Here is a 22,180-nt window from a genome sequence, read left to right on the forward strand (position 1 = left end):
GCATAGTGATGAATATGATGTGAAAAGTTGAATGGAATGTCTACCTAAACCGCAGTCCTCTAGCACTCTTTCACTCCCGGCACATCTTAGACACTAGCAAACGCAACATTTCTTGATAATTTTCAGATATTAAAAATCTGAAAGTCTTAAACCAGCATCAAAAACTGGAAACTGTTCAGGTACTGGTGGGTGAGCTTCGTAAACACTTCTTACTTTCAAAATTTGTTCTAGAAAAGTGTATTATGTGGTGCGTGGTGTGTCGGCGTTCTTGTCAATTAACCGGCATCTTCAGAGCCTGTGGAGGCCTACCAGCATAAATAAATCACAGGGAATGTTTGTCTTGCTAGGTATGTGTAAAGTCTATATCCTTTTTAAGACTTCGTTAGAGGGTATCCCAGAAGAAAATGGCATCTGTACTGTAGACGAAGCGGTGTTCTATTGTTCTCTGTTGGTGGCATACTCGACAGTCAATAGACCAAGGTACAAAACAAAACGCGTTCTTGGAGCCACGATTTTACTAGAAGCGTTGTTGTGTGTAACTTAAAGAACAATGTTTCAGCTCTAGGAGATATGCACATTCACTTTATTCGTTTAAAAACATCTTGTCCTTCACAGTCACTAAACCCTGTCCTATATAGCGGAATAGTAAAGAGAATTTTAATCAAAACTAGTGATAGCCATTTTTCTTATACTTCAAATAGATATTATAATGAGAAGCAGACTTTTAGAAACGAAAAAAAAAATATATCGACTGGGCATGGAAGCTTTGCAGCGATGAGGTGGCTTATGTTTTTCGTCTTGCCGCAGCTCCTGTCCGTGTCAGCGCGTGCGTCCCCATCCAGCCGGCGACACGATGACGGCGCAGCTTTGCTCCGGTTTACGGACCGCGAGCTACCATCCGCCACGCGCTCGTCGACCACAGTGTTGCCCGCTGGGATCAACATCACAGAGGACCTCGCTCGTGCTATGCCATCAGCAGCGACATCAACGGAAGCGCCTACAAAGGGACCCCCCCGGCTACAGCGCGCCAGTGGGCATGGAAGCTTTGCAGCGATGAGGTGGCTTATGTTTTTCGTCTTGCCGCAGCTCCTGTCCGTGTCAGCGCGTGCGTCCCCATCCAGCCGGCGACACGATGACGGCGCAGCTTTGCTCCGGTTTACGGACCGCGAGCTACCATCCGCCACGCGCTCGTCGACCACAGTGTTGCCCGCTGGGATCAACATCACAGAGGACCTCGCTCGTGCTATGCCATCAGCAGCGACATCAACGGAAGCGCCTACAAAGGGACCCCCCCGGCTACAGCGCGCCAGTGGGCATGGAAGCTTTGCAGCGATGAGGTGGCTTATGTTTTTCGTCTTGCCGCAGCTCCTGTCCGTGTCAGCGCGTGCGTCCCCATCCAGCCGGCGACACGATGACGGCGCAGCTTTGCTCCGGTTTACGGACCGCGAGCTACCATCCGCCACGCGCTCGTCGACCACAGTGTTGCCCGCTGGGATCAACATCACAGAGGACCTCGCTCGTGCTATGCCATCAGCAGCGACATCAACGGAAGCGCCTACAAAGGGACCCCCCCGGCTACAGCGCGCCAGTGGGCATGGAAGCTTTGCAGCGATGAGGTGGCTTATGTTTTTCGTCTTGCCGCAGCTCCTGTCCGTGTCAGCGCGTGCGTCCCCATCCAGCCGGCGACACGATGACGGCGCAGCTTTGCTCCGGTTTACGGACCGCGAGCTACCATCCGCCACGCGCTCGTCGACCACAGTGTTGCCCGCTGGGATCAACATCACAGAGGACCTCGCTCGTGCTATGCCATCAGCAGCGACATCAACGGAAGCGCCTACAAAGGGACCCCCCCGGCTACAGCGCGCCAGTGGGCATGGAAGCTTTGCAGCGATGAGGTGGCTTATGTTTTTCGTCTTGCCGCAGCTCCTGTCCGTGTCAGCGCGTGCGTCCCCATCCAGCCGGCGACACGATGACGGCGCAGCTTTGCTCCGGTTTACGGACCGCGAGCTACCATCCGCCACGCGCTCGTCGACCACAGTGTTGCCCGCTGGGATCAACATCACAGAGGACCTCGCTCGTGCTATGCCATCAGCAGCGACATCAACGGAAGCGCCTACAAAGGGACCCCCCCGGCTACAGCGCGCCAGTGGGCATGGAAGCTTTGCAGCGATGAGGTGGCTTATGTTTTTCGTCTTGCCGCAGCTCCTGTCCGTGTCAGCGCGTGCGTCCCCATCCAGCCGGCGACACGATGACGGCGCAGCTTTGCTCCGGTTTACGGACCGCGAGCTACCATCCGCCACGCGCTCGTCGACCACAGTGTTGCCCGCTGGGATCAACATCACAGAGGACCTCGCTCGTGCTATGCCATCAGCAGCTACATCAACGGAAGCGCCTACAAAGGGACCCCCCCGGCTACAGCGCGCCAGTGGGCATGGAAGCTTTGCAGCGATGAGGTGGCTTATGTTTTTCGTCTTGCCGCAGGTTAGTAGTCGTAAACCTTGCCACTGTTTTAGGTCGAATTACGTTTGCCTAGTTGTGCTTCCATGCCCCGGAGCTTTTATTGAATCTTTTAGAGCGTGTATTGAATCCTTCAGAGCTTTGTTGCTTTTATTGTCTGGGGATGTAGAGAAGAACCCAGGCCCTATGAGCAAGCAACAAGAGGATGAATTCCTTGCGCTTGTGCAGACGGTCGCGAAACTTCAGAGTAGTCTTGCTCTTCTGCAACAAGAGGTAAACCTACTAACACAGAAAAATATAGAAAGCGAAAAATCTGCTTCCGCTCTAGAAGAACGCGTTAAAAACCTAACAACTGAACTCGACTTACTAAAGCAGAAGGAAATCGGTAACGTCACACCTACCGAACTTCAGCTTACTACAGCTCTAAACGAACTTTCGCAGCTGAAAACCCGTTGTGACGACGCGGAGGGCAGATCCCGTCGTAACAACCTCCTATTTTTTGGCGTCACTGACACCGATAAGGAAACGTGGGCCCAGTCCGAGGGCTTGGTAACCGGCCTGTGTTCCAGTAACCTAGGCGTGAATATCGAAGCAAGCAAAATTGAAAGAGCGCACCGCTTGGGAGCGTTCAATCCACGAAAATGTCGCCCTATAATCGTGAAGGTTTCATCATTTAAGGATAAAGAGGGCATTCTTTTGTCGGCATTTAAGCTCAAAGGGACACGTGTAGCCATCAGTGAAGATTTTCCCATTTCTGTCCGACTTGCGCGCCGTCACCTTCTTGATTTTGCCAAGCCTAAAGGCACGACTTACAAGCTGCGTCACGATAAGCTGTTTTTAGATAATAAGTGTTATGTATATGACGCCGCTCTTGGTGCCGTGAAGGGAAAAAGTGCAAAGCAATGCCAGCGTTCATTTCGTTTTTCGTCACCCAATCAACCTGCAAAACGCCGTGATATCTGTAACAAACCTTCTTGTCATTCTATTTTATTTACTAATATTAGAAGCTTGATACCAAAAAGAGATGATGTGATTTCCTTGGTTGAGGCATGCAACGCAGATTTCCTTGTGCTTACCGAGACGTGGCTAAGCCCCGATATATCCGATACTAAACTTTTTCCTTTGTGTCCAAACTTTCGTGTGTATAGGTGTGATAGATCCGCTAGGAGGGGGGGGTGGTGTGCTTTTAGCTATAAAAAATCAAATTCCGTCCCGGGTTATACCGATTCTTACTGACTTAGAAGTTGTATTTGTGTACGTCGCTACGACGCCCCCCGTAATAGTGGCTGTGTGCTATAGACCGCCAGATAGTGATAAAGAATTTGTTAACAAGCTATATAAGTGTATTTCTGAAATCACCACTAAATACCCTAACGCCTTTGTTACTCTCTTTGGTGATTTCAATTACCCAAACGTTGACTGGTCTGCCCTCTCTTCTAGTTGCGCATTGTCTCAAGAATTTATAGACTTTTGTTTAGATTTCAACTTTACAAATGTTATCACTCAGCCTACTAGGATTACTAATCACTGTAGCAATATACTCGACTTGTGCTTAAGCCAAGACCCCTCACTCTTCAGTAACATCACATACTTACCCGGCATTAGTGACCATCTCGTCATCGATTTAACTCTCTCTCTCTCTGTTCCTCATAGATCACATTACTGCAAATTCATTCGCAATTACGCGAGAGCTGATTACGCATCAATCAACTCGAACCTCGAAGATTTTTATCATACCTTCTCAGTTAACTTCTGGGAAAGAACGGTTAATGAAAACTGGACTCTATTCAAAGATAAAATGATCTACCTAATCGAACGCTTTATTCCACTGACCCGTATTATATCTGACAACACTAACCCTTGGTACAATAAAACAATTCATAGTCAATCCAATAGAAAAAAAAGACTCTATAAGCGGACTAAGGCTGTCAACACTACGGCTTCTTGGAACGCCTACTACGAATGCGCTAGGGCTTATAAATCAGCAATAAATCACGCCAAAACCAAATTCTATAGTATCGACCTCCCCAACATACTAACCACGAAACCAAAGAAGTTTTGGAAAATAATCAATCCGGCTCTTTCACTTCCTTTGCAATTTGTAGATGACGACGGACTTCCGCTTTCTGATAAACACGGCGCTCTTGCTAATAATAATTTCTTCTGCTCCATCTTTACTAACGAGGACTTACTAAATATTCCCGACTCGTGCCAATCCACCCACCCTCTCATGGATCCTATCGTAATTGACCGTACTGGAGTACTTAAGGCTATAGATCAACTAAAGGTGTCCTCCAGCTCCGGAGATGACCAAATTAACTCTAAGGTATTAATAAACACTAAACACATTTCTTCCACTTTCCTCTGCGACATATTCTCTCAATCTCTTAAACTCTCTGAAGTACCATCAGATTGGAAAGTTGCTAACGTCATACCCGTTCATAAAACAGGCGATCGCCAACTAATCAGCAACTATCGTCCCATCTCGCTCACCAGCGTTTCATGCAAACTCTTGGAGCACATTCTCTATTCTAACATAATAAATTTCCTAGACTCTCATAACCTCCTTTTCAAGCACCAGCACGGATTTCGCAAGTCCTACTCATGCGAAACTCAGCTAACAGCATTTCTAACTGACGTTTACTCAAATTTCGATTCCAATGTTCAAACTGACGCCATCTTTATTGACTTCTCCAAAGCATTTGACAGGGTCCCTCATCAACGTCTTTTAATGAAACTAAGAAATATTAATCTTCACCCCTCAGTAGTCAATTGGATTTCTGAATTCCTTACTAATCGCACACAGTACACTTCTATTAACAATATAAAATGTACCACAAGCGCAGTAACGTCTGGCGTCCCTCAGGGAAGCGTTCTTGGCCCCCTTCTTTTTTTAATCTACATTAATGATCTCCACCATGGCATCACTTCTGAAGTACGTTTGTTCGCCGATGACTGTGTCATATATAGACCCATTCATTCACGCCACGATCAGCTAACCTTGCAAAACGATCTCCAACTTATAATTCAGTGGTGTCATAAATGGCAAATGGCTTTAAACTATAATAAATGTAAATCGCTATCTTTTTCCCGCAGTTCACATGTTCTATCCTCCTCTTACCACTTTTCTGGCATCCCAGTAACTGCTTGTTCATCGTATAAATATCCAGGAATTCATCTGACATCTGACCTGTCGTGGACCACTCATTTAACAACTGTCATCGCCGATGCTAACCGCACTCTCGGATTTCTTCGCCGTAACCTCAGACAAGCTACATCCCCCGTAAAACAACTAGCTTATACTACCTTGGTCTGAACTAAACTAGAATTCGCTTCTTCCATATGGTCACCGTGGCAGGCATACCTAACTAACAACCTGGAATCCGTTCAAAGCAGGGCCCTCCGTTTTATTTATTCCGACTATTCCCCATACGCAAGCATATCAGGACTTCGCCAATCAGCTAACCTTGACACTCTTTCTCACCGCCGCAGGGTGTCTCGTCTTTCTCTTCTTCATCGGATCTTTTATTACAACAGTCATCTCAGACAAAGTTTGTTATCACCTCCTTACCGCATTTTCCCTCGTCTCGACCATTCTTGTAAACTCCGTCCGATTTCATCGTCAACCGTCACTCACCGAATGTCTACTTTACCAATGGCCATTGACGACTGGAACTCACTGCCTGACGTAATTGTTACCTTATCTGATACTAAAAGATTTTCTGCAGCCATTAGCTTATTTTTTCTAACCCATAACTAGATTACAGCGTGTTTTCGTAGATAAATAATTTTGTTACTTGTTTGTTTTTTAAGTGTTCACTCCCTTGTGTAATGCCCCCTGGGCCTTCAAGGAATAATAAATGATGATGATGATGACATGTTTCCAAAGGCCCCAGAGTTTGCCTGGGGTAGATTTCGTTGTTGAGACGACCAAGAATGGCAAGTGATGTGCCAGCTTTCTTTGAACGATGGTAAGCAGAAAAGGGTGAGGTAAGTTTTAAAAAAAAGATAGTGGCGGAACGAGTTGACGGACGAATAAATATGCCAGACCTAAGCCACCAGCTTCCAACGGAATGAATAAGTTATCGCGTTTCATCTGTACCCAAGCAAAAGTTCTATGGAACACTCTAATAAAAAGGGTGCAGCGGTCATCACGCCAGCTCTTGAAATGCGAGAAAGAAGAGGACGACAGGAGAAGAAAGCTCGCGAGCACGTTTGAGCGGTTAGGTTTAGAAGGCCGTGACAGGTGATCTGTACTTGATGTGTAAATAATGTATATGTATACTGATTGCTGTAAGGGTATAGCCATTATGCCCCGTGTCCCATATATGACACCCCAAAACTTAAGTTCTACGTACAGCGCACTGACGTCTTACTGACGGCCCCAACTTTTACGAGAGGCTTGATGCCGGTGGGATATTACATATTAAACAGCTAAAGTACGTATCAAAGTCAACTCGAAAAAAACACAGAGGTTTTGCAGTAGGGTCAAGAAAACACAGATTACGTTATTTGCAGTCAGCCACACATACATTACATATTTTAAGAAGTTTCACAACTCGGCAATCAAGCTGCTGGTTAAAGTTGGTACCGTCGATTCAACGTCAGTTCGCTGTACGTCGAACTGAAGTTTCGGAGTGTATTACATGTGACAACGGGTGTAAGAATATGCCCTTTTTTTTCTGTGTGAGGGCGTGTACCTTTGGACGGCCACAATGTAATGCTTGTAAGACAAGCAGTTGTTTAGATATTAAAGGAAACAAAAAAAAAAAAAAAATGTTGCACACTGCTGCTTTTGCGAGGATTGAAAGATATCGTCTCTTACATGATAACGTTTTTAATTAATCTCAGTTACAATGGAATTCCCATATAGATTATAGGAACCGTGCGCATCTAATTCAAGCCCCGACCAGGGCGCCCCTAGCGGCAAACGGGTCCCTTGCATCGGGGAGCTTGTGCCAGCCGCTGCGTTGGTTGTGCGTTGTAGTGGGTTAGCGCTGTAATTTCTGAGATGGCTATTCCGCACCAAGAAAGCCGTAACAATTGCTGCGTGGTCGGCTGCAACAGTACGTCGAAGATCGCGAACGGCACGAAGTACTACATCGTTCCTTCGGAGCCGTACGAGGCGGAGTACTGCGCGGCCTGGGTGCGACTTGTGCGTCCATACAGGTTAGTGGCGTTTCTTACCTTCCAGTTCGCGCTTTGTTTAAGCTGCTCACGAATAATACAATTAACTTTTTTTCTATTCTAGCGACGATGCGACAGCATCGACACCGACGGCAAACTCTAAAGTATGCGGCAAATCACCGGAATCGAGAAGCGGAATGCGGTCGCCACTCTAAGCCTACCCTGGATGTTTCCATCAGCCTACAGGAAGATAGTAGTGGGAATCGCGGAACGGCGCTAAAAAAAATCGCCCAGTTATTGTCAAGCTGATTCAGAAATAAACGTGCATAATTACCACAGTCCACTCAACGCCAACTGCATTTTTTTGCGGGCGCGCTTAATTTTGTTAGCGGAGTACGGCGCGCCGTGACATCCACTTGTCCGTCGAAACGGACCTCCTTCACGTCGTACACGCGGCCAGATTCACGAACGAGTTTTCCCTTCTTCATATTGGTACCACGGAAAAAGCTTTCTGGATTCGTAACCGCCTTAAACCCCGTCGTAATCACCCCGGGAACACTGTCCGCTGTGCTGCTCATCACCATTGCTTCCCCCCGATGATTCTGCACCGGCTGCCGAAGAAGCTTTCCGGATTCGTAATCGCCCACTGTCCTCTGTGGCGTTAGGTGCTATTACTTCCCAATGATTCTGCGCCGACGGCACCGGCTACCGAGGGAACTTTCCGAATTCGTAACTGCCTTAAATTCCTCCGTAATCACCGCGGGGACACTGCCCGCCGTGCTGTTCGTCGCCGTTGCTCCCCGATGCTCCTGCGGCGGCTACCGCTAGGTCGCGGCGAACAATAGGCGACCGCCTCGACACGGCCGGCTTGCTCGCTTCCTATTGGATATTGCTTGATCTATCTTAGAGGAATACCAACATATTTGAAGGGACAGCAAATCCACGATTGCCCGGCATAATGTTCTTGCATGGTTGTCCACGCGCCTATCCAGGAGCCATTATATTTTTCAGTGTACAACCTCGCTCCAGTTAGGTCGCAATACTTCTCTGTTAAGGCCCGTTCACACTCTTGCGACCGAGTACGACTGAGAGAGACGAGATCTCTTACAACTTCTTAAATGTTTCTAGAATGAGGGAACACACTGATATTGTGGCGCCATCTATGCGGTGACCCTAGAACTGCATTTCACAAAAGCGAAGGTTTTGCGGGATTTCCGAGGTCAAATGTGCGTAATACCCATAGAAAGGCTCGTTTATAACATTGACAAAAATGTTTCGAGCCAAAAAAGAAAGGATATTGCGCGAGAAATAAAAAAAAAATATGCCGGACCGCCGAGTTCACACTACTTCCCAATAGATGGCGCCAGTGTGTTTTCTGGTTTAAGAAGTTTTAAGGAACCCAGGTTTAAGAGGTCGCAAGCAGTCGCAAGAGTGTGAACGGGCCTTTAGAGGAAGGCCTTTTTCCACACTTTTTTTTTTATTCGAACAGAACAGCGCCACGTCATCAGCATATGCCAGTAACCCTACCTCTGTGAAACAAAGGGTGTAACCTCGGGTTGTATCATTGGTAATAATGCTAAGGCAGAGAGGTTCAAGCTATAAAGCAGAAAAAAAAGTGGTGGTAGTGGGCAGTCTTACCTTACTGAAGATTTTATAAGAAAGAATTCAGAAAGAAATTTGTTTACAATTAGCCTTGTGCTGCTGTTTTTGTAACAAAGCCGGACGCCCTCGAATAGCATGGTTCCTACGTTTGCATGAGCAAGTATTTTGAATAAGAATGGTTTAATCTATCGAACGCTTCGAACTAGTCAAGTTCAACTATAGCTACTTAATCTTGCTCATCAAATGCAGAGTCTTGCATAGGTCTTGCTCCGTGTATGTTCGTTTGAATGTTTCGTTCTCGTATACCAGAAGTTTGGTGTTCTCCATTTAGATTATGTATTACGAGGTGTAAGCGTTCGTTTAAAATTTTTGTGAATATTTTATAGAACACAGAACAAAGCGATATAGATCAATCAGCTTTAACCTTTTTAAAGCTATTGTCTCTTCTATTTTAGGAATTAGTATAGTAAGAATAAAAAAGAGTAATAATAAAATAATAAAAAGTTGGAGGTAGTGCTTGGCGTTCATATGCGGCTTTTAGGGCATCAAGTACTAATGGACTCAACAGATCAAAAAATTCTCGTATAATGCAGCACTTTGGCCATCAGGCCCAGGTGTATTGTTTGAAGGAAGAGCTTCTATGATATCTTGAATTTTTTGCAAAGTCAAAGGACCCTCGAATATTTCTTTTTCCTCATCTAATAAGGAAGGCAAGAGGCTCACAAAATGTTTTATATCAGAGTTTTTTATTGGGATGCCTTTCCCCAAAATATTAGTGTAATTATCCCCAAAGGCCTCTGAAATATTTAGTGTATCTATTCTTGTACTACCATTATGTTCAATTTCAGCCATTTTCTTTGTTAAAACATACTTTCGCTCATCTTATAATTTTTTTGCGGGATCTAATCACTGCGTTTCTATATTTCTCGGCGTCGTATCGCTGGAGTTGTGTTTTAGCCATGTTAATTTCTTTTGTGTATTCACCAGGACTGTTACTTTGAAGTTCGAAAACCGTCAATAACACATACAAGAAATTCTTCAGTTCTCACCTTTTCTCGAAGGTGATAATGCTCGTGCGTTCTACCGCCCTTTTTGTTTTTTTAAATTTCATGTTTGAACATGTTCCATTTGCAAAATACGCGCAATGAGGGTATCTGGTGTACGCGTAAAAAACATTTGGCGATACGATCGGCAAATATTTTGTTAGCTAGAATGGTTGTGTTCAGTTTCCATAGGCTTCATTCATTCAGGACGTAATAAATGCATTTTCTTTTCACCAATGGTAACTGACACAAGACAGGGGACTGAGGAAAATACGTCTAACGGTATAATTTGAAATAACCTTGTAGAGTTCTCCAGAGACGTATATTCGATCCATCCGTGCGTGAGAGGAGCTTTGGAAATGTGCATAATCTGCTCTGCTTTATTTCTGTTCTCCAATGTCTGCTGAGTTGTTTTCGTCAATGAAAGACTGCAGTAAAGCCGGGCTAGGGTCAAATGTGGCTGTAAATTGGAAACGATCCTCTATATTTAACGCATAGTTGAAATTTCCCAGTAGAAGTAATTTTTTATCGGTTCTAATATATGATTCTAAGAATAAAAATAAGTCATTACGTGCACCGACAGCGTTTGGAGCGTAGACAAGGGCTGTGCGCCATTCGTCATTGCCATAAGTAAGATCGCATACAATTAATCTCCCTTGCCGATTGGTGGTGAGAGCATTAGCAGTCAGACCCGTTCTCATTTTCAGTAACAAAAAACAACCGGCCGAAGTGCCAGTTGCATAGGTGACACACACATCGAAATCATTTAGAAAAGGTTTCAACGCGATTTCGGTTTCTCCCTCGCCGGACAATTTCGTTTCTTGTACAGCCAATACATCTACCTGTTAAAAATATATAAGCAGAAGAACCTGGCACTTCTTTCGCTTAGATTTAAGACCTCTCACGTTTAAGGTAGCTACACAAAGCTGAGGGGCGCAGGACATGAGATGGTTTATGGTTCAGCGTTATCGCTCAGTGGCTTGTCTTCGACAAGTCTAGGGCAAGAAGATGGCTTCCAGTACGGCTTGTGCCATGTTCCAGCCTGTATTCTGTGGGACAGTTTTGATCTAGATAAGGAGCCATCACTCAATGTCGCATTTGTAAGTGCCTCAATTGCAAGAATAGGGTCATCTGCATCGTCGATTCCATGCGTTAGGTTACCTTGCTCCTCAACCTTAGGGGTCGCTGCGTTTTGTTGACCATCTGTGAAAGTCTGTCTGTGTTCTCTCATATGAGAAGTTGTCAGTGTTCTTTTTTGGATGGTATTGGGTTGATCTGCACTCACATTAGTAGAAGGAAGGGCTTTTTCTGGAAGGGTAGGTTCGATCGGGGGTGGCTGAGATGTTGGACATGGAGGCTCAGTCAACATGGAGATGACCCCACTCGGTTCAACAACCTCGCTTGGATCCATTAGGTGTTATGTGTTTGAGTCTTCTGCTGTTACAATTATAAGCCTGTTGGCGTGGGTGAGAACGCAGTCAGCAAGCCGGTGTCCGTATTTTTGGCACTTCGTGCACCTCGAAGTCCGACCGTGGCGGCGGATATATGGCCCACGCAGTTGCTTCGCAGGCACAAAAGAGGTCGTCTGGGAATCAGTAGCAAGCTCTGGCACCCATAAATAGTCAGTAGGTAAGGAATCTTGCTCACCTACTCTCTCGGAGTGTCAGTTGCACCTCTTTGTTGAGGGTATCCATATCTTCCATTCCATTCGCATTTCCGCTTCTCGTGTACAATAGAGCGCACGGTACCGAAGAGTTCTAGCGCTTCAACCACTTTCCGCTTTTCCATGTGCCGGAGTAGCCACAGAAGCCTCAGTTTCACTTCTTTCGACTCTGGGTCTACAACGAGACATTGTCACCCTTTCACCTTTAGCTTTTCGCAGGCGACGAGCTTGCTTTCCGCGAGGTGAAGTCACACATACGGCCATTCAGACATGCAACATGTGTTATACATAGCTTGCACGTGACGTCATTCGCGGCCATGCCAGTGTTTTATGCGCCGCGAGCGTTTGGTTTTCCGTGTTAGTTTCACACCGCAGATGTTGTAGATCGAAAAAACCAGTAAGCAGAAATAACCACCAGTACCCAGAAATAGCGACATTTGTAAGCTATGAATTGTTCCATGGCGATGATGTTCTTTCGATCAATTATGCCACGGAGGGCGTCTTGGAAGTCCGGAGCTCAGTAGGGTCGAGCTGCGAGATTTCCATGCAGGAATACTGAATTTAGAACCAGGTTAACACTAGGTAGAGGGGGGGGGGGGGGGGGGGAGGGGGACGGTAGCAGCAGCAGCAGTAGACGTAATACTTCGCCCGGAGGCCGGTGTGTTTTCTTGGGAGGAGGCCATGAAACGCAACCGTTCGAAACGGCGCCTTCTCCTTTCTTCTCCGCCACCGATACCCCTAACAAATGGGGGGATGGAGAGGAAACGAAGTGGTGTGGTGAAGAACATCTTTCACATTGGAGCTGTTAAGGGCTAGCTTCCCCAGGATCGTGTCCCTCGCAAAGAAATGAAGACACCGAACTCTGGACACCTACCGCCATCTATGAGCGACGGCGGCAAGCCACGTATCTGGTTGCCGCCGTCGCTCATAGATGGCGGCAAGCTTTTCCACTCTGGCTTGCCGACTTGCGGCCAGCCATTACTTTCCATTGTACAGCTCCGCTGGTATTCCTTCTTCACCAGAGTGGAAAGGGTGAAAGTTTGTTTTATCTTACCTGAAAGCAGTCAGTCGCATACCCAATCAAGTTATGTTCCATGATTTAGTAACCAAAATGTTAGTGAAAAAGTGGCTGGGGTAATAATTCTATTGCTGGTGATTCGAGAGCAATGTGCAAACCCAGAAGCGAGAGTAACAATGTAAAAAGCACTCTAATGCTCCGAAATTCCGGAGAGCGAAATTCAATACAACAGCGTTAAGCCAATCGATGAAATGGCGTTTGATGAATCGGGTTTCGATTAAATGGTTATTTGATGAAACGGCGTTCGATGAAATGTCCAGTACTCTTTCTTAGCTTCATGTTTTGTTTTTGTTTTTTTCCTTTTTTTAAACCTTGATGTTTACTAAACACAGCTTTCATAAAGGGTTGAAGCGGTTGGCCAAATTATAATTTTATTTGGCTTTCAAAAATGCTCTCTTGACGACTCAAACCTGTTACAAAGTTCCTCTACGCTACGCCACTATTGATTTCTATGACGCACGCTTTCAAGAGGACGTGGCGCCACCGTAGGTCTAGACTTTTTTTCTGCGTTGTACCAATTGAAATTTGAAGCACTAATTTGTTGCTATTCTGTCCTTGTTCAGTCTATTTACGCGGGCCGAGGATCACGGTTCTTTTTTTCTCAAAAACATTCTGTATGTAATTATGAAGCATAAAAAATAGTGCATTTATTCTGGCAGCAAGCCAAAGCACAAGGCGATTCGAAAATGCGTTGCCAGTATTTCTAGAGCCCATGCGACCAGTATTTTGGTAAATGACTAGCTAACTCTGTCAGTCTGTATTGTGAGCGGTGGAGCGGGCGTAAAGGGGTAAAAAGGCTTTAATTTGGTAGAAAAGGGGCTGGGTTACAAGTTCGTCAACACACGAGGCTCATGGCGGCTCTTCACGCTCCTTGCGCTGGGCTGCCCAGGGTTGTTACACCAGGTCTCAGTGTCCGCTGTCTGGGGGTCACCTCAGCTCACATCCCACCCCACTGCAAGTCCAAGTCCTCTTGAAACAAAAGAACAACCTAATCTTGCAACGACAGGTCATAGTCCTGTAGTCGCTTTGGTTTTGTCCGATGACGCTGCGGTCTTTGGTTTGAAGGGTGGCCTGGGTCCTCACTTTGGGGCAAAGGCACCAAGTCAGATTCAGCTTCAAGTCCCACGGAGTTGTGTGCGGGGGCTTGATCTTCAGTGGTCGACTCGCCCAGAATTGGATCGAAATATGGGGGCCGGTATTTTTTCATTTGGCTTACGTGGGCGACTCGGGACTCTGCTGTAGTCGTCGTCGAGTTTGTCACACGTCGCACGTCATACGTAACTGGAGTTCTCTTGCGTGTGACTTGATATAATCCTTTGAATTTGGGAGCAAGTTTCTCCGATCCCTGAAGGATAGGCTCTTGTCGTCGTATTTCATTTCATTTATTTCTCCTTAAGGGCCCTGTGGGGCATTACATAAGGGGGGGAAGCTTGTGGGGTAATACAAAACATATAAACACAAAAATAGAACAAACAAAAAATTGATGTAAAATCAATAGTCACAGTAATACAGGTTAAATGGTTAAAATTTATTGGATATGTGCAGTCACTGATTGGCGAAAAGCGGATTGGTCAGTAATAAGGATGATTTTTTCAGGAAGAGAGTTCCAGATAGTTATGGCATGAGGAAAGAATGACGTATTAAATGCTAACGTTTTGCCTGTTATGCGTTTGATGCAACGGCTGTGATTGAGGCGTGACGAAATTCTGTCAGGAGGTGATATCAGGGAGTTAGATAAGTTGGTGCTATTGTGGTAAAATTTATGTAAGAGACATAATCGCGAGATTATTCTGCGGTCAGAGAGCAGTGGAAGCTCGAGAGTAAGTTTAAGCTGCGTCACGCGGGTGTCGCGGGAGTATGCTGATGAAATGAATCGGGCTGCACGATTTTGAATTCCTTCCAGACTGTCGCTGAGGTAAGCTTGTGATGGATGCCAGATGGACGAGGCGTACTCGAGTTTGGGGCGGACGAATGTAGTGTACGCTAGTTGCTTTAGGTGAGAAGGTGCTGATTTTAGATTCCGCTTTAAGTAGCCGAGAGTCCGCGAAGCATCAGCAGTGATGACGTCGATATGATGAATCCAAGAAAGTGTGGAAGACAGATGGATACCGAGGTACTTGTATGAGGGAGTAGAGCCAATTGAAACGCCATCAAGTGAGTATGAGTAAGAAAGAGTAGATTTTTTCCGCGTGAATGATACAAGTTTGCACTTCTCGTAGTTAAGAGGCATAAGCCAACGATCGCACCAAGTGTTAATTCTTGTTAGATCCCTCTGCAGGGTGATATGATCAGAGCAGTTTGCGACTGGTCGGTAAACAACGCAATCGTCTGCGAACAGCCTAATTATTGAGTCGATGTTATGCGGAAGATCATTTATATATATGAGAAATAGGAGTGGGGAGAGCCCTGCTCCCTGGGGAACGCCTGATGTTACGTTAGCAAGGGGTGATTGATGATTGTTAGCAATGGTAAACTGAACTCGCGACGTAAGAAAATCCCGAATCCAAGAAATTATAGTTGTGTCAATACCGAGCATTGAAAGTTTAGAGAAGAGGCGATTATGCGGAACTCGGTCGAAAGCCTTGGAGAAGTCTAGGAATATGGCGTCTGTTTGATAATTGTTATTCATATTAATGTGTAGGTCGTGAGTGAATTCGGCAAGCTGGGTTTCGCAAGAGCGATTTTTTAGGAAACCGTGTTGGTGAGAATAAAAAAAGTTGATCGAGTGCAAGTGGTTGATTATGTTGGTGCTGAGTATATGCTTCAAAAGTTTTGATGGGACGCTCGTTAAGGATATAGGACGATAATTGGATGCAAGTGATCGGTTACCATGTTTATGGACTGGTACTATTTTCCCAAGTTTCCAATCTTTTGGAGAGCGGCCACAAGACAAGGATTGCGAGAAGATTAATGAAAGATATGAGCTGGCGATTATATCGATGTTCTTAAGTATTTTGGAGTTGATATTATCCGACCCGGCTGACGATGAAAGCTTCAGTTTGTTAATCAGCGTAGTTATTCCAAGAGGTGATATCGTTACAGGTGGCATGATATGGCTCGATACCGGAAGAGGTGTAGGTAGATTGTCAAGGTCTTCAGTCGTGAATACAGATACAAAGAAGTCGTTTAGGGTCGTTGCACATTCACTGTCGATGATTGGGTCGTTATTGCTGTCGGTTAGTTCCAGTGATCGCGATTGATATTTTGGTGATAAATGTTGCCAAAATCGAGTCGGATTAGATCGAAGGATAGAGGGCATGTCATCAGATAGGAATTTTGTCTTGGCACGCTTGATATTTGCGGTATATTCTCTTGAAATGATTCCATGGGCATCCCAATGTTGGGTAAGCCCGCTTTGTTTAGCTTTTCGATAGAGGCGTTTCTTTTTGTTATTTAGTGACTTGAGAGATTTATTAAACCAGGGGTGGTTTCTGTCCGATTTAACATAGACAGTCGGGATAAATATGTTGATGAGGTCGTTGAGCTTGGTTCGGAATATATTCCAGTTATCTTCAATATTTCTAGAGCTAAATGTTCTACTAAAGTCATTGTAATAGGCCTGCAGTGCATGATTAATGGATGTGAAGTCTCCTCTCTTATAGTCTTTAATAAACTTTTGTGTAGGCGCTTTTCTGTTAATGGGAAGCGACAATGTTATGTACAGCATTTGATGATCGCTTAACCCTGGCGAATGAGTGATTTCATTTCATTTATTATTCCCTCAGGGCCCGAAGGCATTACAGAGGGGAGTGGGCGGTCGACAGATAAAAATAACATAGTTGAACGAGGCAAAAATAGAAAAAAAAACAAAAAAACACACACACACACACAGCAAAAACACGCGCTACGCATCATCTGTTAAAAAGTTGGTAATAGCATTTTTAAAATAAACAGTGTTAGTTATTGAGACTATATGTGCGGGAAGGCGATTCCAATCAATGGAGGTTTGGGGTAGAAAAGAAGCATTAAAAGTGGATGTGCTACAATGGGGAATCCCTACCTTTAGGTCATGGTCTACACGTGATGATATGTACGATGGTTCTAAAAACAATGCTTGACGGAGAGCGGGGTTAGAGTAATAAATCTTGTGAAATAAACATAGACGAGATATTTTTCTTCGGAGAGAGAGATCAGGTAAGGAGAGGGACGATTTCATGGAAGTTACACTGGCTGTACGATGATAGTTCGAGAGTATGAAACGGGCAGAACGATTCTGAATAGATTCGACAGCTGATGCAAGGGTGATACCGGGGCTCCAGATAGAAGCTGCATATTCCAGTTTAGGACGAACTAGGGTTTTATAGAGGAGAAGTTTTAACGAAAGACGAGCAAGCGAAAAGTTACGTTTGAGCTAGCCCAAAAGCCTATTTGCGTTGTTAGTGACATATTGGACGTGGATATTCCAGGAGAGGTCGTTGGTTATGTGAATGCCGAGATATTTATAGGAGGACACAGAAACTAAAGTAGAATTGTTAATTGAGTAGGAAGGACAAGTGTTGTTATGACGAGATACTCTCATAGATGTACATTTAGTGATGTTAAGCTCCATGAGCGATTCCTTGCACCATTTGCAGATGAGTTCTTGATGCATTTGCAGGTGTGGTCTAGAGTGAGGTGAAGATGATGAGTTAATGTTAGCAGTTGGGTATCACAGGAATAAAACTTTCGAAAACCGTGTTGAGCTGTGTTGAAAAAAGAGTTAGAGTCAAGAAAATTAACAAGATGTGAATATATTACGTGTTCAAGAATTTTGCAAGGGATGCTCGTTAGAGAGATCGGGCGGAAATTAATAGGATTATGTTTATCGCCGCCTTTATGAATTGGAATCACCTTCCCCACCTTCCAGTCACTGGGTAATATTCCTTGTTCGAGAGACTGGGAAAAAAGATAAGATAGAATAATGCTTGAATACGTTTTAGTGTTCTTTAGAAACTTAACAGTTACATTGTCGATGCCGGCTGCCGAAGAGGTTTTAAGATTTTCGATTATGTTAGCAATCCCTTCAGATTCTATAATGACAGGATACATTGGCAAAAAGTTACAAACTGGAGCTGCGGTAAAGTTGGAGGTAACAGGGCACGAAAACGCTTTGACAAAAACATCATTTAAAACAAAAGAACACTGATCATTTGGTACATCTACTCCGTCAGCCATTCTAAGCGCAACATCGGAGCTTTCAGTGGGGTTAACAACTTTCCAAAATTGACGGGGGTTGTTTATTAGCATAGATGGTAACAGAATATTAAAAAATGAGCTTTTAGCCTCTACAACAGCATTTTTGTACACGCCCGCAGCTAGATGGTACGCTGCCCAATGCTGTACGTCATCCTTCAGCTTGGCAGCACGAAACAAACGCTTCTTTTTATTTGAGAGCCTTTTCAGAGTCACGGTATACCATGGCGATTCAGGTGACGACGTTATGTTGCGAAGAGGTACATGTGCCTTCATCAGTGATACCACCTTATCTTTGAATAAACGCCAGTTGTCTGCGACTGAGCGCTCGGCAAAACAGTGCATATACCGATCTAAAAAGAGACTCATTTCATTGTTGATCACATCAAAGTCCGCTCTAGCATAATCGTGTATTTGCTTTATTTGTTTTGATTTGCGGGAACTGGGAATGTTTAATATAAAATGCAACAAGGAATGATCACTAATACCAGGCATGTAAGTCAATGAAGTAATAAGCTCGGGCGATGTTGTTAATATAAGGTCTAAAACAGAGGCAGTTGTAGTTGTAATACGCGTCGGTTTCGTAACAATTTGTGCAAAGCTAAAGTCCAAGCACAAGTTCAAAAACTCACTACTCTCTGAAGAAAAGGGACTGAGGCTAGCACCCATATCTGACCATACTATGGCGGGGTAGTTAAAATCACCCAGCAGCATTATTGGCGTATTGGGAAAACGCATCATGACTCCGTTAATGGCGTCGTGTAGGCTTGTAACAAAAGTGGCACTTTTTGAAGGAGGACGATAACAAACGCCTAAAATATATTTTTTTTGTTTTTAACTGAAGACAAACCCATAGAAGCTCCAGTTCAGAAACAATACTGATTTGAAATGATAATACGTTTTCCGCCACCGCGACCAATACGCCACCGCCATTGTTTTCGCCTCTGTCATGACGGTAAAAATTGAAACGTTTATGACAGTTTAGTATTTCATCGTTACGTATTTTGCTTGACAACCAGGGCCCGTTTGCTCGAAGCACTAACCGCGGCTAAAGTTAGCCGCAGTACCTAGGAGGGGGATTTTGAGATCACGTGACTGGCTCGGTAGGGATGCGGGGAAACATGGCGGTGCCCCGGTGAGTGAGCGCCGCTCGCTTTGGAACTAATATGTCGTTGTAGTTGCAATATTGGGCGCGTTAGTCAGCAACGAATGGTGCAGGAGGCTTTCGCTTTGCCTTACCTCACTTAAACCGCAAAACATGGGCAATGACATCGTGGGAATATAAGCGCCAAAAAAACACGGACAAAGAGTAGATTGACAACGACACAGGGCGCACTCTCAACTGAATTTATTAGGAAAAAAACACACCATCGCCGCATTTCTTAGATGGTGTTTCGATTCTGGGCACTCCTAAGCCTAAATGAACGCGATAATTGTCGGCATAGCAACGTCTTTGAAAAGCGGATTGTTGATAGCCCACAAAAGCAGACGGCGTCCCAACAGACCTTTTCTTTAAATTATCCAAGCACCGAGGTGCATGCTACGACTGTAGTTGCACGCATCGCACGTGCTGGCGTCTGCAGTAGTAACCGTTCTAAAGCAAAAAGTATAAAACAAATTTTGCCTTGCACGCGCGTTCGTTAAAGCCTTATTATGATTTTTTACTTCAAATATTTTATAAGAGGAAGGCCAGCGCGCGTGAACCGTAGAATTACACTTCCAGCGTTCTCCTCGCGATGCTTGGATAATTTAGAAAAAAGTCTGTCGGGACGCTGTCTGCTTTTGTGTGCTATCAACGATCCGCTTTCCAAAGACGTTGCCATGCCGACAATTATCTCGTTCATTTAGGCTTAGGAATACCCAGAATCGAAACACTGTCTAAAAAATGCGGCGATGTCATTGCCCATGCTTTGCGGTTTAAGTGAGGTAAGGCAAAGCGAAAGCCTCCTGCACCATTCGTTGCTGACTAACGCGTCCGATATTGCAACCACAACGACAAATTAGTTCCAAAGCGAGCGGCGCTCACTCACTGGGGCACCGCCATGTTTCCCCGCATCCCTACCGAGCCAGTCACGTGATCTCAAAATCCCTCTCCTAGGTACTGCGGCTAACTTTAGCCGCGGTTAGTGCTTCGAGCAAACGGGCCCAGGTCTCGGTGAGAACAACAACATCCGCGTCTGATGAGTCCACAATGGACGACAAGTCATCGCGGTTACGTATAACGCTTCTAATGTTAGTAAATATAACAGAAATATTTACAAGGGGTGACTCACTAATGTCATCCGAACGCTATGACAGAGCAGGTGCTAGGTTAGAACTGCCGGTTTTTCTGAGCACCATGACGGGGTCATGAAGTCCGGAAGGAGTCCCGTCTGGCTCCAAGTTCCTCTCAGGTGGGTTTAGTTCGCGAACGGAGTCTGTGCCAGGCGCGTAGATGTAACATTTGTTGTCAACGAGTAGTTTGTCGAAACGCAATTTGATGGGCTTCCCATGCGACCTGGCGAACTCTATCAGTTTCCGCCTAGCAAGGCGGACAGACGGTATATAATCCTGACTAACGGAAAAAGGGGTGCCCTTAAGCTTGAAAGCGTTTGAAAGCACCGTCTCCTTTTCTTTATAGACCATTTTTACAATAATGGGGCGATGCTTTTGGTGACTGAACCTGCCAAGACGATGCGCTCTTTCGATAGCTGCTGTTGAAAGTTGGATGCCCAATTTTTCGCGACACACGTCCAGAACAGCTTTTTCCGATTGTGCCCAAGTTTCTCTCTCCCCGTCGGGGAGGCCAAAAAATAGAAGATTCGACCTGCGCGCTCTGCTTTCTGTGTCATCGCAGCGCGCCCTAAGTTCTGATATCTCGGAAACCGCCGATGTTATCTGGGGATCCGATATTATGCAGTTACTTGCACTTGCTTCTTTTATTGTGGAAAGTTCGTTTTCTAAGTGGCAAACTCGTGTGGTGAGGGCATTCAACGATTCATCAGTGCTACTCTGTTTTTCTTTTAACTCTCTAACCTCCTGAAGTATGCTAGTCTGGCCAGTCTGCAATGACGTGACGATGGTGAAAACTTGGTTAAGTAGGTCCTCTTGCGCTTTCGTCATAGGACCAGGGTTAGTCTCAATGTCCCCTCCGAGGAGTAAAAGTGACATATATCTAGCACTTTCTACGTAGGCAGCCACACAAGCACTACCAACGCGATACAGTTCACAACATTCAAGGTACAACACTGAGCATGCCTTGGGGCCCGGCAGCAAAAAAAGACACACATTGTTGCTCTTTAAACCAAGGTGTTTAAAACTACTGACCTGTAACGATATGACGAAAAACTTAGGCATCCTGCTCGGATGGAAGCTGTCGGGCCCACTGGCGATGTTGAGTGATGCCGCCGCTTGTCTACCCAGTGGCGCTGAGCTCGCGGAGGTGGCTGATGGTGACTGGTTGGGGTCAAGCAGGGGCAGAACCGCAGGAAACACGTGCTGAAGACCGATCCACAAAGAATAGGCCGGTGATGACGGATGCAGTTTAGTTGTATCTGTAGATGTCGCTGATGTGAAGTTGCCTCCGATGATGGTATTGCCGTTCCCAGATTGTGGTGACCATGACGGTGCCAGGACGGTAGACAGCAACTGTAACGATATGACGAAAAACTTAGGCATCCTGCTCGGATGGAAGCTGTCGGGCCCACTGGCGATGTTGAGTGATGCCGCCGCTTGTCTACCCAGTGGCGCTGAGCTCGCGGAGGTGGCTGATGGTGACTGGTTGGGGTCAAGCAGGGGCAGAACCGCAGGAAACACGTGCTGAAGACCGATCCACAAAGAATAGGCCGGTGATGACGGATGCAGTTTAGTTGTATCTGTAGATGTCGCTGATGTGAAGTTGCCTCCGATGATGGTATTGCCGTTCCCAGATTGTGGTGACCATGACGGTGCCAGGACGGTAGACAGCAACTGTAACGATATGACGAAAAACTTAGGCATCCTGCTCGGATGGAAGCTGTCGGGCCCACTCATGTTCTGAATATGTTCGGGGGTGGTAGA

At 45.5% G+C, this 22,180-nt stretch overlaps 1 protein-coding gene across 1 annotated transcript; it reads left to right on the forward strand.

Annotated features, from left to right (window-relative positions):
- The first annotated feature begins 242 nt into the window (after window positions 1–242).
- LOC120850619 lies at window positions 243–22,160 on the forward strand. Its single transcript, XM_040498651.2, has 4 exons — window positions 243–247; window positions 2,412–3,349; window positions 21,730–21,894; window positions 22,051–22,160. The coding sequence occupies exons 1-4, from the start codon at window positions 243–245 to the stop codon at window positions 22,158–22,160; spliced, it is 1,218 nt and encodes a 405-aa protein (XP_040354585.2).
- Window positions 22,161–22,180: the final 20 nt, after the last annotated feature.

This window comes from Ixodes scapularis, unplaced genomic scaffold (assembly GCF_016920785.2).
Source record: "Ixodes scapularis isolate PalLabHiFi unplaced genomic scaffold, ASM1692078v2 PGA_scaffold1__304_contigs__length_218370807, whole genome shotgun sequence".
NCBI classification, from domain to species: domain Eukaryota; kingdom Metazoa; phylum Arthropoda; class Arachnida; order Ixodida; family Ixodidae; genus Ixodes; species Ixodes scapularis.

Excerpts from the sequence above, each read along its gene's own strand:
- LOC120850619 (XM_040498651.2), top strand. Across the intron at positions 3,350-21,729 it reads TGGTGCCGTGAAGGGAAAAA|ATTGTGGTGACCATGACGGT; the intron begins GTGCAAAGCAAT and ends TGCCGTTCCCAG. Across the intron at positions 21,895-22,050 it reads GCTCGCGGAGGTGGCTGATG|ATTGTGGTGACCATGACGGT; the intron begins GTGACTGGTTGG and ends TGCCGTTCCCAG.